At 41.2% G+C, this 15,359-nt stretch overlaps 1 protein-coding gene across 3 annotated transcripts in view; it reads left to right on the forward strand.

Moving 5' to 3' along the window:
• Positions 1-15,359, forward strand: part of ptprnb (protein tyrosine phosphatase receptor type Nb) — a 62,948-nt gene that overhangs the window by 17,543 nt on the left and 30,046 nt on the right. For all 3 annotated transcript variants that reach the window (XM_078165900.1, XM_033615689.2, XM_078165901.1), the window contains exons 2-4: positions 8,681-8,731; positions 15,034-15,144; positions 15,246-15,351. In XM_078165900.1, the coding sequence (XP_078022026.1) occupies positions 8,681-8,731; positions 15,034-15,144; positions 15,246-15,351 (268 nt within the window). The remainder of the gene's footprint in view (positions 1-8,680; positions 8,732-15,033; positions 15,145-15,245; positions 15,352-15,359) is intronic.

A 15,359-nucleotide genomic window follows, 5' to 3' on the forward strand; every position in this document is an offset into this window, starting at 1 on the left:
TGACTGGACGGTGTTGTTTTCATGTGATTTGTTGAGAGCAAGGAAAATGTGAAATACCAGCAGACTTGTATTTAAATGCTGCGTGCAGTGAGCTGCAGTCAGACTGATTATCGTGAGCCGGTATAAAGATAAAAGTTTAAAGGTTATCTGAGCAGAGCCGGGTCACAACCTCGCTGCCTCTGCTGCCACTCAGCAGCACACGGCGCAGGTTCCGTCCTGGCTGACTCATTCCACCTTAAATATCCTCTGTCAGGCTGCAGAGCAGAGGACGAGCTCACACTCACACAGCAGCAGCCACAAATGCCAGCAGCACCATTATGGAAATGACACTGGACTGAATCTGGCAGGCGGTTAATGGACAATAAAAGGAAGAGAGACACTGATGATGATGATGATGGTGATGATGGTGATGGGAGGCTGGAGTTAAAGATGACTCAGCGTGATTTTCTTAATATTGCCTTTTCCATGTACAACATGTTTTTCTTTTTTTAATGCTGAATATCAGCAGCAAACAGCGAAAGAGAAAGAGTCTGAGAGTGCACGTGGATTCTTTCCAAACTGTTCACTGGCTCAGTCGTTGTTCTTAATATCTTCAGATCTTCATCTTAAAGCCAAATCTGTCCCCCGTTACATCTGCTACTGAGTTGTTATGAGTCATCCTGCGAACATTAAAGATACACTTCTTTTTTTCAGCAACAGCAGCCCTCATGAAAGACCATCTCATCAGCTGAATGTTTAGGTTTCCTTTAGACAACTGAAACTACTCAACTCAGTCGCCAGGAAATATATTGGCATTGTACGTTTCTGTAAACCACGACTGAGTTCACTTTATTGTGTAGCAGATATGTTAAAACGTTATGTGGTTAATGTGTCATGTGTTAAGGCACAAACACCACTTTGTTGTGGTTTGACAAACATCATGATTTGGCTGAAAAAACCCGGTTTGGGGGCAAAATCACTGCAGGAAATGCAGCGACGTCTCTGTGAAATACAACTGCTGTTTGTGGCACTATCTCAGCAGGGGACGCAACAATGTCTCTGCTAAAAACGCAGCTGGAAAAACGGTGACAGTTTGCTACAAAGCATGAATGTTTGGTGCCTTGAACGCCGCTGGAAACATGCTTCTGGCAAAAGGATGGCAGGAAACGCAGTGATGTCTGTGTGCAAAGCAACCGCTTTTTATGGCATCATCATGACAGGAAACACAAGGATGTCTCGATAAAAAACAACTGATTTTCATGCCTTAAGCGCTGCTGGAAACAGCGACGTGTCACTACAAAACACGCAAATTTGGTGCCTAAAAGGCCGCTGGAATTGCAGCAATGTCTCAGTAAAAACAGCCACTTTTCATGGCATTATCATGGCAGGAAACACAGCAATGTCTCGATTAAAAACAACTGATTTTCGTGCCTAAAAAGTCACTGTAAACAGCAACGTGTCCCAAAACAGACACATTTAGTGCTTAAAAAGTGGCTGGAATTGCAGCAATGTCTCTGTGCAAAACAACCACTTTTTGTGGCACTGTTCCGCCAGGAAACGCAACGATGACTGGGTGATAAAGAACAAATTTTTGTGGTGCTATCTTGTCAGGAAATGCAAAGATGTCTTGACAAAAAACAACTGATTTTCATGCCTAAAATGCAGCTGGAGTTGCAGCAATGTCTCAGTAAAAACACAACCATTTTTTGTGGCAGTATCCTTTCAGGAAACGCAGCGTCGTCACAGTAAAAAAAACAACTGCTTTTCTTGGAACTATTCCGGCAAGAAACACAGCAATGTCTTGATTACAAACAATCATTTTTTGTGGCACTATTTTGACAGGAAATGCAAAGATGTCTCGATAAAAAACAACTGATTTTCATGCTTTAAACACTGCTGGAAACAGTAAAGTGTCACTACAAAACACACACATTTGGTGCCTAAAAGGCCGCTAGAAATGCAGCGATAACTTGGTAAAAAAACGACGCTTTTGTGGTTCTGTCATGGCAGGAAATGCAGAGATGTCTCTGTAGAAAAACAGCCTTTTTTGTTGCCTGTGCAGCTTTGCAAGTGTCTCACCTGGGTGTTCCACTTATTTGAGCTGCGGCCTTGAGATACTGAACTCCAAACAGAACGTGATGATGAGGATGAATTCATTTTAAATGTCTCGTAACATCTCCCTTTAGTCATGATGTGAGGAAACAACGTGGGTCCTGCTCAGACAGAACCACACCTTCTCAGGGAACAAAATGGAGCTGGAGCTGTAACCTCGGTCACTGCCTCTGTCTCTCTGTCAGTGATGAGTTTTTGCCGGAGAAAGAAGTTTGTGAGTGAAGCAGGGAGGGAATATCTGGAGGAGTTTCCCCTGAGTAACGTAAAGACCTTCTGCCAGCTGGAACCACTAAGCACCGACTCTGAGCTGAGTCATTTTCATGTTGTTGTTTTTCTGGTGCAATTGAATCAAACACAGGAGCTTATTGCTGAGTGTGTTTCTATCACTCCCTGGATCCTCCTCACGCCTGCTAAATCAGCTCCACCGCAAAAATCTCTCTGTTACTGAGTCGGTTTTGTCCTTTAATGAGTGGCCAGAACAGGACGAATATTCAACTTGTTGTTTTTCAGTTTTTCATCAACAGCAGTAAAAACAACTTACACAAGTACTTTTACTTTTGATACTTTAAAGAGACAGTTTGGATGTTTTTTTGAAGTGGGATTGTGGGTATGAGGCACTCATCCGTTGGCAGTGTAATATATTTATTTCTTTACCTCGCTGTCAGACGGGAAACTGAAGCCGTTAAATCGGCTCTCTGTAAAGCCACCAAACTCAAAAATAGTAGTTCAGTCAGAAGAAAACTTTATTTACATTTGCAGTTTTATATTTGGCGGTATGGCTCCGTTCTGGGCATCTCTGCCCTTCCACGTGCCTATGTGAAAGCCAAAGGTAGAGAGAGCATATGTCTCTGCCCTTCCACGTGCGTACATGGAAAGCCTAAGGGACCGTACACATGCCGCCTCTCTTACCACCTGGAAAATGCGAGGTCATGCACTAAGTGGTACTCTTGTGCTTTTTTCGTGCCAGCTTTCAAGAGCGTGGCAACCTTAACAAGCACTGTAATGGAACCTGTCCACCTGAAATCCTGAGAGCAGAGCTGATCTTCTTCCAGGAGCTGTTTATAAGTGTGTAGGCCTATCGTCCGTGGGACAGATGTAAAGCTCCGGGTAGCCCTGCACAAACGTGATCAACATTTCTGTATTTATCACAGACTGATATTTATGGATGAAGGGAAAGTTGTCAGTCGGCTGTGATTGGTTGTTCCTCGTCACAAGATATGCGTCAGAGACAAGGTGCAGCCATCACACCCTGAAAAATAGCCACTGGGGAACATGTGCGCAGTGCGAGGGTGTCGCTCTGGAGTTTGAACGTAACTGTTGTGCATCTACTTTGAAAACAGTGAATTTGAGGTGAACACACCTTCCTGCCCTTCCATGTGCCTACATGGAAAGCTTTAAGGCAGGGAGAGCAGCAGCAAAGAACAGAGCAGCATCAGTGACAAACAGAAATGACATTGATAAGTTAGACACAGCAAAAGGAGGAGCTGGGGTGGAGGCAGGTTGCAAAGCAGCTTGCAGAGGAAGCAGCAACAGTAGGCAGGCCAGAGCAGTTTAAATAGGGCGCCATGAATGAGATTTGCTAACTACTACTAACTAAGACTGGAGACACCGTCCACACTTTGGTAAAAGCATCCGCTTTTTGTGGCACTATCCAGTTTGCTGAAAACCTCCCATGTTTGTTTGCTTTGTGAAGCGGGGTTTCATGAGGTACTTATCCACAGTCAGTGTCGTATTTTCACTGCATTACCTAACCCTCAGACAGCCCTTTGGACGGGGAGCTGGAGCCGTTATATTGCTCTCTTTAAAGCCACCAGACTCTGTTGACGAGAACAGTAATGTGCCACACACAGGAGGTTTATCACCTCTTTTGGTTTCATTGTTTGAAAGCTGAGAACTTGGAGATGAATTTAAGATGCAGCTCAGCGCTGTGTTTTAGTCATAGATACGTGATAAACTTCCTGTTTTAAATGATGTCTCAGAAGTTGTTGCAGCAATTTTTGGGTTGATAGTTGAACTAACGGTTGAGGATTCATCTATTTTTCCACAGTGCATCCATTAGTCTGCTCATTAGAGTTGTAATTAGTCGGTAATGTTGTGTATTAAAGAGGTGACTGAGCGACAGTGACGGGCAGACTGCAGGAAGAGTCTAACAAGATGATGAAACAACCGAAGACAGAGGAGAGGAGGAGGAGGAGGAGGAGGAGGGAGGACAGGGACGGACAGATAAGATGGGAAGGATGTGTGGGCGGAGGAGAAGAGCGGACGGAGCAGAGATTAGTCATCCAGTGGAGTTTGGACGGAGGGGGCGACGGATGGATGGATGGATGGAGAATCTCTTGGGTTCTATGTTTAGCAGCGTCTTCTCTTCCCTCCTTTAATGGAGATTCCCTCTGTGAGAGCTGCTGCTCAGGCAGTTTGTTTGTGTCGTCATGTAGCCGATACTCCTCCTGGTGTTTTATAGATTTCAGGTGACAGGGGAAATAACACTGGGCGCAGGCGGAGCTGTCGTAGAGACAAATCCCACCAACAAAAACTGATCTTCTGTTTTTTCTTGTCCTTTTTCTTTTATCTCTATTTTTATTGTACTATGAATAGAACATCCGTGTCCGCGTGACCACAGCTCTCTGTGGAGGTTCAGTGTGAAAAGTATCTTTGGGCCTCATCATGTGACAGACCCTGAAATCTTAATTCCAGATTTGGCCACTCTGTAAAATTTGCTTCAAAGGAGGCCCCGGGGCAGACCCAGAACACACTGGCGGGATTATAAATCTCTCTTGCCTGGGAAAACACCTCGGGGTCCTCCAGGAGGAGCTGGAAAGCCTGCTCTCCCCGTGACCTGGCCCTGGATGAGTGGATGAAAATGGATGGATGGATGGATGGATAGTGCTAGAATGGTTGGTCCGGAGGGTAGGGGTAGGAAACCCCCAGGGAAAAAAAAATGACAAAGTCCATGGCTCTTCATCCAGGGGTGTGTGGACGTCCAGCCCTCCGTCTGGTTCTTCTAGTGGAGTAGCAGCCTGGGTCAGTGTGGTTTGCTGCCCCCCCCGACCTCTGGACGGGTGCGCTTATTCCTCTGGACCATCCATTTTAGCACTGATTCAATTCAAAGTATAAACAGACAGCAACATTTTTAATCAACATTTTAAAGTGGAAATAGACAACCTTTCAGCTAGCTAACACTGGCAGCCAGAAACACGAATCTGTGACCCATTGTTTGTTTGATAATCTAAATAAAGAGCACGTCTCCTTGCAGTGGTCCTCCTAAAATGAACAGTGGTGAAAGTTGCTGTATTCTGTAATGATCCATGATTGAAGAGCTGATGAGCAGACCGCGTTAGCTAGTGAGCTGGTGCGCTAGCTGGTGGAAAAGTCTCCATTGGAATCCCAGGCATACCCCTTGACTGGTTTAAATCCTAACTCTCTGTACTCAAGTTATCCAGCTCAAAACATTTGAATCCCGGCCATTTCCAGTTACTGACGGTGTTCCTCAAGGTTCTGTCTTGGGTCCCCTTCTGTTTATCATCTACTCACCTCCTCTGAGCTACATCTTCCGTAAATTTAACATCCACTTCCATTGCTATGCAGATGACACTCAGCTCTATCTGTCCACCAAACCTACCTCCACCCTCTCTGACTACCTTCATCCTGGTCCTCCTTCAATTTCCTCAAGTTGAGCAGTGATAAAACTGAGGTACCTTCTTAACTATATATTAAGCAATCTCCGTCCTGGTACTCGGCTCTCTGGCTCTGCAGGTGGATGTTTCTGAATAGAAAATCACTGGTCCAGCTCATAACTATTCAAGTTTTGCTTTTGTTCTTGTTGGTGGTTTTGTTTCCTCTCAGCTGGAACAACCCCTGATTTGAATAGTTTTATTAGCAATCAAATCTTGAAATTTTAGTGTTTTTTTCTTTGATCAATAATGGACTTGTTGGTTCCAGTGCTCCCTTTGTCCCCCCCATATCAGTGATGTCACAGTGCGTCTGTAGAGGGCTCTGAGCATCAGTGATGCTCTTTACCTCAGGACAGAGTGGAAACGATGCTTAAAATGGGAAACAAAGTGTGTTTAAACAGTGTGTTTGTGCAGGCCGAGGCGTACGCTCTGAAGTTATCACAGGACAGATGAATTTCACACAGGGATGACATAAATCTTTAATGAAAACGCAATGCAAACAGGCGCAAATACACAGAACGGAGCGAGCGGCTTCACATCTGCTGCTGTTTACGGCCTTGTAACAGATTAGGACCAGTGCTGGGAAAAGGTCGACTGTAACACACACACACACGATCATATTCTCATCACTAAGCAACACAACACTGACATGCTGTGTGGCTGCTGGGCTTTATTCCTGTGTCCTGTTGTAAACTTAACTTTAACGACTGACGTTACAGAGTTTTACAGCATTAAAGGGTTAAATTTTCCAAAGGGCTGAAACCCTGTTGTTTTTGCTTTGGCTTCTTTTTCTTCCTTAGAAATGTTTTCCCAAATTCCCGTGAGATGGTGCATTATAGACACATGAAATTTTCACCAGTGATTGGAAGTTGTGTGCAAATACTGCTCAAGAAATATGACACCAATCAGCTAGATGGGGGCGCTATAATCAAGGCCCAGGAAAACAGTTCTGAAAGGCCATTCCCCTCATACCTAAAGTCCTATTGACTTGAAATTTGACACACGAGTGCTGCTCAGTGTGCTCTACAAAAACACATACACAACTGTGAAAGGACCACTGTAAAAATGTCCGCCATTTTGAATAGTTTGAGAAACACATTTTTGACAATTCGTCCTAAATGGTAGGTTTGATTCATACCAAATTTTCTGTGGATCATCACTAGACCAAGCTCATCATAACTTTCCGTTTTGAAGATATTGACCAATGAACTTTAGAGGGGGCGTGGCTTAGCACAAAAATGGACCTAACTTCACAATCATTGAGCCAGTCATCACAAAACCTGCAGGAAATATCTAAAGAGGGACCAGGAACATATCCTGAAAGTTTCATTCAACTCGACCACTAGGTAGCACCAAAATTGCAACAACAAAAACATTGCACACACACAACACACACAAAGAAATAATTTGGCACAACACAATGCCGCAATGCCATTTAGATTTTTATGGAAAGCACATTTCCTCCTAAATCTTAGGTCCAATTTTTACCAAATTTTATGTGGTTCATCACTGGATAAACCTCATCAACACTTATCAAAAGGTTTTTGACATCTCATTGCGTTTTGAAGATAATGACCAATGAACTTTAGAGGGGGCGTGGCTTACAAAATAGGCCTAACTCCACTACTGTTGAGCCAATCATCACATAACCTGCAGGGAATGTCTACAGAGGTACCAGCAACGTACCCTAAAATTTTCATTGAAATCAACCTGAAAGTTCCATTCAAATCGACCACTAGGTAGCGCCAAAATTGCAAAAAAATTGCAAAAAAAAAGAAGAAAAAAAAAAAAAAGAATTTGGCACGACACGATTAAAAGCACATTTTCAACATCGCCTTCTGAACCTTATGTCTGATTTTTACCAAATTTTCTGTGGATCACCACTTGATAAACCTCATCAAAACTTATGAAAAAGTTTTTGATATCTCATTGCGTTTTGAAGATAATGACCAATGAACTTTAGAGGGGGCGTGGCTTAGCACAAAAAATGAACCTTACTCCATTGCCATTGAACCAGTCATCACAAAACTTGCAGGGAATGTGTAAGAGTTACCAGCAATGTACCCTAACATTTTCTTTGAAATCAAAAAAATTGCAAAAAAGAAAGAAAGAAAAAAAAAGAATTTGGCACAACATAATGCCACGATGCCATTTTGAGTTTTGTGAAAAGCACATTTTCAACATCTCCTCCTAAACCTTAGGTCTGATTTGTACCAAATTTTCTGTGGATCATCACTTGATAAACCTCATCAAAACTTATCAAAAGGTTTTTGATATCTCATTGCGTTTGGAAGATATTCACCAATGAACTTTGGAGGGGGAGGGCTTAGCACAAAAAATGGACCTTATGCCGTTGCCATTGAACCAATCATCACAAAACTTGCGGTCATCACTAGTCCAAGCTCATCATAACTTTCCGTTTTGAAGATATTGACCAATGAACTTTAGAGGGGGCGTGGCTTAGCACAAAAATGGACCTAACTTGACAATCATTGAGCCAATCATCACAAAACTTGCAGGAAATGTCCAAACAAGTACCTGGAACATATTCTAAAAGTTTCATTTAAATCGACCACTAGGTAGCACCACAACTGCAAAAAAAAAAAAGCACTACGTTTTCTTTCAAAAGCAATGTTTCTGCAACCGACCAATAGGAAGTGACAGAGTTTTAAAGGTCCATTCTGGCATCGCCACTAGCAGCCATATGATTCACATCTGTTTCTGCTCATAATCTGACAAATAGTTTTTGTTTCCAGTCCAATAATGAGACATTTAGGGTTAAATTCAGGCGGAACACCTGCAGGAGTTTGATGTTAAAGGAGTTTGGACAGATCAACACATTTCTAAGAACACTGGTTGTTTCTTTGTTGAGTTTGCAGCTTCTTTCTAACTGACTGTTGTTGTTTTTGTGTCCGCAGGTTGTTTGTTTGAAAAGAAGCTCTGTCTGAGAGATCAGCTGTGCAACAATGGTGAGTCTTCCACTTTTACTTTGCCAGTTTTATTCCAGCATGTGAACATGAAGTCACGTTCACATGTTGGGTTCATTGGAGCCGTCACACACAGGCTCATATTTATGACGTTATGGTGATACTAAATTCTATTTCATGATACGATACGACATGATGCAATGCGGTACGATGTGATACGATGCAATATACTTAATTGTCCACGTAGCGAAATTCATTTTGGACTCAAGTATTGCTGCCTTACAATAATAGTCCAGGAGAAATGAAAAGCGTGACAGTGTTGCACATCAGCCATTTAGATTGGCTGGGGGGTGTTTGTTTCTTCCACATTAGCGCTCAGCTTTGATGGAGCATCTTCATCAACATTTTAAATGAGTCCTCACAGCTGAGACGCTGCTGTTTACAAGGATTCTGCTAATTAAACACAAAGCTTTGATAGATGTCAGAAACAACACAGCATGAGGTGCAGCGGAGCCTTGAGCTGAATGCTTAATTAGGAATGAAAGTAACTTTGGCCCCGATCACACACAAAGTGTTGCAGGTTGCAAAATTGTAGTCATCATCATTACAGTCCAGCAGTTGACTGTCTAAGAAATAAGATTTTGTGTGATTTAGACGGACTGACCCTTTAAAAATGTCTTTTCTATCTGTTATAATTTATTCACTCTTGCAGCACATTCATGCAGCCAAAGTAAAACTTAGATGTCCTCCTCTGGGAGGCTGATGTGAACACTTTCTTCCCCAGTGGGAAGCTTGTATTTACGGTACCCTGAATGCAGCGTGACGAGAATAGTAAGCCAGCCAATAGTGAGCGTTCCCAGCGGGCTCCAGTCGCAGCGACACGCTTCAGAAAGCCGTGACGTGTCTTCTGTCCATCAACACAGTCAGGAGCCGACGAGCCGTCACGGCTCAGCCTGCCGTTAACGGGGCCGTCTATAATCCCTCAGTGGGTTTCCTGCTTCCTTCCTGCCTGTTCAAACGTGGTTAGGATGTCATTACAGGAGCGTGCACGTGCGTGAGCGTGCACCTGTGTGTCTCAGCCTTCAGAGGCAGCTGAATTATTGATGGCGGTGTGTTTCTGCGTCTTGAAGATGTTCTGTGTTTGCAGAGACGGGAACATTTAGGGAACATGAGCAGCGTTCATTGTTCAGTGTCCTGATGTGAGAGTTGGATGATGCTCGGAGGAAGAGCATGTGCTGAAATGTAAGAATGAGAGTGTGTGATAGAGAGAGTAACAGGTTGCATTACAGACTGCACTGCAAACAAACATCTGGAATCTGTGATGGACCTCTGGAATGACGGTGTAGAATACATTTAATACCAGACTGCATTGAAAATCTGCCATGTTTGTGTCCTTTAACATCTGTTAGCTTGTATATTTCAGTAAAATCCAATTAATACCAATTTCCGACTGCATTTGAAAAACAGCCCATTTTTTATTCTGAAACATCTGTATGCTCAAATATTTTAGTAAAATCTGCTTCATTCCAGGCTGCATTAAAAACTGTCTATTGTTTGTCCTTTAACAACCATTATCTTGAATATCTTAGTAAAAATAAATGGTCGCAACCCTTCATGCTCAGCTCTGCTGCTCATCCCACAAACATATGTTCCTTACAAATGTGGCACCATTTAAAAGGGAAATAAACAGGCTTTCCAACAGAATGGGATGTATTGCCAAGAAGTATTGTTACAACAACGAAATAATCTACCAAACAGCTTTTATTTTAGTTTATATTTAATACCAAACTGAATGGAAAAAACTGCCCATTTGTGCCCTTTAACATGTATAACTTTGAGTATTGTAGTCATCTGTGTAATTCCAGACTACAATAATGAACTGCCTTTTGTGTCGTTAAACATCTGTAATTTTGAATAGTTCATTTCCAAACTGCCCAATTTGTGTCTGACATCTGCTGCTTGAAAATGTTAGTAAAGTCTATAGCATTCAAGACGGCATTAAAAAATAACTGCCCATTTTTTAACCCTTAAACACCTGTAATCTTGTATTTTCGTAAAAACTCGTCTACAGAAAAAGCCTGACCATTTTCTGTCCTTAAACATCGGTTATCTGTAACCTTGAATATTCTAGTAAAATGTATTTAATTCTAGACTGCATTAAAAAATGCCCATTTTTTTCCCCTTAAACAACTTTAATCTTGTATTTTATTAAAAAGTTGTCTACAGAAAAAACCTGCCCATTTTGTTTCCTACATTTGCTACTTGTAAATTTTAGTAAAGTCTATAGCATTCGAAACCACATTCAAAAAACTGCCCATTTTGTGTCCTTAAAGATATAATCTTTAATATTTTGGCAAAATAACTTGAATTCCAGACTGCATTAAAAAGCAGCCAATTTTGTGTCCTTAAGCATCTATAAACTATCTATACTATAAACTATTTTAGCGAAGTCTGAATCATTCTAGACTGTGTGAAAAACGTCCCTTTTTCCCCCCTTAAACATCAGTAATCTTGAATATTTTAGTAAAATAAACTTAATTCCAGACTGAATTAAAAAAAACTGCCCATCTTTTAATTAAATTTAATCTTGTGTCCCGAAACACCTGCGATCTTAAATATTTTAGTAAAACTATTTTTAATTCCAAACTTAATTAAAAAAACAGCCCATTTTGTGACCTTGAACATCTGTAATTTCAAATATTTGAGTTAAATCGGTTTAATTCCAGACCACAATAATAAACTGCCTATTTCTTTGTCCGTAAACATCTGTAATTTTGAATAGTTTAGTAAAATCAGTTCATTTCCAAAATGAATTTAAAACATTTGCCCATTTTGTTTCCTACATTTGCTACTTGAAAATTTTAGTAAAGTCTGTAGCATTCAAATAAATGGCCCATTTTGTGTCCTTTTTTAATAAAATAAACTTAATTCCAGACTGAATTAAAAAAAAAAAACTGCTCATTTTGTGTCCTGGAACATCTGTGATCTTAAATATTTTAGTAAAAATATTTTTAATTCAAAACTGAATTTTAAAAAAACAGCCCATTTTGTGTCCTTTAACATCTGTAATTTCAAATATTTGAGTAAAATCTATTCAATTCCAGACTGTATTAAAAAAATCTGCCCATTTTTTTCCCTTAAACACCTGTAATATTGTATTTTAATAAAAACTCGTCTACAGAAAAAACCTGACTCTTTTGTGTCCTTAAAGATATATAATCTTTAATATTTTGGCAAAATAACTTGAATTCCAGACTGCATTAAAAAGCAGCCAGTTTTGTGTCCTTAAACATCTATAATCTTGTCTCAGTAATTCCAGACTGCATGAAAAAATGTCCTTTTTCCCCCTTAAACATCAGTAATCTTGAATATATTTTTGTTAAAATATATTTATTTTGAGTAAAATCTATTCAATTCGAGGCTGTATTAAAAAATCTGCCCATTTTTTATCCCTTAAACACCAGTAATCTTGTATTTTAATAAAAACTCTTTAAAGCCCGTCTGCATAAAAAGCCAGACCATTTTGTGTTTGTAAACATCAGTTGTCTCTAACCTTATATATTCTAGTAAAATGTTTTTAATTCCAGACTGTATTAATCTTGCACTCCACCCCATTTTGTAGCAAAAATGCCTAAAATGACATACCCAAATTAAAATGACTGTAGCTTCTGAACCGCTCTGACTACATGCATGCATGAGGTCTTGCCAGAAAGAAAACTCCCTGAAGTTTCTTGTGAAAGTGTCAGAAACACTCTAGGTGATACAGAGACAGAGTAATGGGCCTATGAAGTCAGTAACAAATTGAAGATTTTGCCTAAAAAAAATAAAAAATGGTTTCAGGATGAATAACTGTCTGTGGCTTCATCTGAGCAGGTAAATGACACTGTGGGGCTGTAGGCACACTATCAATGAACACTTGTTTCAAATTTGAAGAAGATTGCTCAAAGTATGACCATTCTACAGTGTTTTATCCATGAAAAGATCCAGGCGGAGCTCCAAATGACAAGAGCGCTCATTCGGCTTCAAAACAGTCCTATCAGTGATCAAACAACACTCAGCCAGCTTCAAACATTGTACCTTATTGAAATCAGGTGTGATTATGATAGCTGATGTTGTTTATGACACAGAAACACCATAAAATATCACCAAATAAAGCCATATGAAACGTGAAAGTTATGATCCCACTTTCTAGACGGTGTATCTCAGCCAAAAACAGTGGTAGGAGTGAGACTCTTACCTTTTATAAACCAGCTAAGTCCCCGCTAACAGCTGCACATAAGATCACGAGTAATCCTTTAACTTTTCCCGTCGAAAAACAGCATGACATGACTTGTCACCACTCATCATGATTTTGGACTTTGTGTGTTTAGGCTGCTCTGGTGCGAAATACATAATAAATAAAAGAAAAACGATGTTATTTTTGAAAAGTCGAGAGCTTCCTGAATCTGTCAATACCAAACATCACATGGTTTGATGACGTAGTGCGCCTGGGAGATACCATTTAACAGAGGAGGAGGGGAGCGAGGACGTCCTGGCGGAGTTAGAGAGGTTAAGAAAATGCCCAGTTTTTGTCCTGAAACATTTGCTGCTTGAAAATTGTAGAAAAGTCTGTTAAATTCAAGACTGCATTCAAAGGCAGCCCATTTTGTGTCCTTGAACATCTGTAATCTGTGTCCAACCCCTGGAGTGTTAAAGAAGGATAAACTTAGTTCCAGACTGTGTTTTTAAAACATGACATTTTACAGTCTGCAACATCTGCAACAACTGTGCTCAAACGCTGTAACACTGACGTCCCCGGGTGAAACCTTTCAGAATATTTGAGTACATTTTGTTCAGGATGATGTCGTTCGTGCATGAAAACGTCTTTAATCAGTGTTGAACCTGGAATATTTGAGTAAAATATACTCAACAACTCAAACAACAGCTCGTTTTGTTTCTTCTAACTTGTGTGATCTGTGATCTGTTGGTTCAGAGGGAATTTAAACTCAGCAGAGACAACGGCTGCATTTCAGTGTGTGTTAACTCTGAGTCATCACTTGAGCTCTGGTGTGTGTGTGTGTGTGTGTGTGTGTGTGTGACGGTGACGTCGAGTGCACCGGCACTGAAATGTGAGTGTGTGAAGTGTGTGAGCTTCTCTATGAGGTTCATCACATTGTCAGAAAGGTGGAAAGAGCGACGTGAAGAGAAGGAAACGGAGTGAACGACACAAAAGAGAGGAAGAAAAAAAAAGAGCCCGAGTGCAACGTAAACAAGGTCTTCCTCCGCAGCCGCTCTCTGCCAATCCCTGCTCGGCCCGGCCGTCTCTATGACAACAGTGACATCACTTGCCTGACGACCGTGTGTCTCCCTCGTGTGTGTGTGTGTGTGTGTGTGTGTGTTAGTTTGATGAGAGATGGAGGGAGGCAGAGGTGATGACTCACCACGGCCCACATGCACACAAACACACACATTGTGCTTCTGTGTGTGTGTGTGTGTGTGTGTGTGTGTGTAGTTGCAGGCTTGTACATATCTGTGTATATGTTTATGTACATGTGAGTACATGTGGTTTTGCACGTTCATATCCTTTGCGTTGTGTATATTTGTGCCTTTGTGTATGTGGTGTGTGCACGTGCACATCTGTACATTGTGTCCATATCTATTGTGTTTTTCTAGCTTTACTCTCTCCGTATGAACGTCAGCTCTGTGTCGAGTTAAATAATCGAGTTGCTTTTTTGGTCGATTATTTGTATATATGTATGTTTATATATAAATATCGGTTGGTTTATTTGTTTGCTTTTGTTTACATGTGGGTCTACATCACATTTGTGCGGCGGTTTCAGACGTAGGTGGACTGATGTCAGCTTGTTTTCTCCTGCTGCTCGTAGCTGTTTTGAGTTTTAATCGAAGTTAAAGGGTCAGTTTACGCAAACCTCACCTCTAGTGCGATGCGTCCACATCATTTTGTCTTGCGTCCATGTAAACTGGAGGTTTAAAGGGATATTTGGGCAATTTTCAACCAGCTCTGTATCATAACACAACCTTTTCTTGTAGAACAGTTTGTATGATATCCTACAAAAAATGCACGCACAACAGTTCATACAATATCCTACAAAGTTGCGCCCCGCAAATTACATTTTTTTTTATTTTTAGAAACATGTTTAAGTGCACTGTTTAGCTGTAATAAGAGATTTCGTGAAAACGGAGGCTGAAAAACTGAAGTCAGAAGGTAAAACCGGGCAGAGCTGATCAAATATAAACCAAGATTATGTTAGTTTATTACTTATTTCTCGCCTCAGATGATTTTCAGAAACAGAGAGTTTGTGAAAATGGAGACTGAAAAACTGACTTGTTCTCTTCCCATGCAGACGGTTTGTTCGGTCAGTGCCAGGCCCCCCACCAGGAGCCCGTCCAGTACCAGGTGTCTGTCCCCGTCCTGCACAAACTGCAGGAAGTCCTCAAAGACCTCATGGTGCAAGGTGAGTCTCTGTCACACTAATATTCGAAGCAGGAAGTTGGAGTTAAGGTCAGACAGAAAAGACAGTATAGCTGACATTTATGTCGTCTCGTGGCTGTGCAGGTCTGACCTGGAAGGACGACATGACCCAGGCGATCATCGGCCGAGAGTTGAGTCACATCCCCACGGTCAGCTTGGCCTCGAACCTTCGTGAGAAGTCGCCGAAACAGTAAGAAA

The sequence above is a fragment of the Epinephelus lanceolatus genome, chromosome 24 (genome assembly GCF_041903045.1).
Source record: "Epinephelus lanceolatus isolate andai-2023 chromosome 24, ASM4190304v1, whole genome shotgun sequence".
NCBI lineage: Eukaryota > Metazoa > Chordata > Actinopteri > Perciformes > Serranidae > Epinephelus > Epinephelus lanceolatus.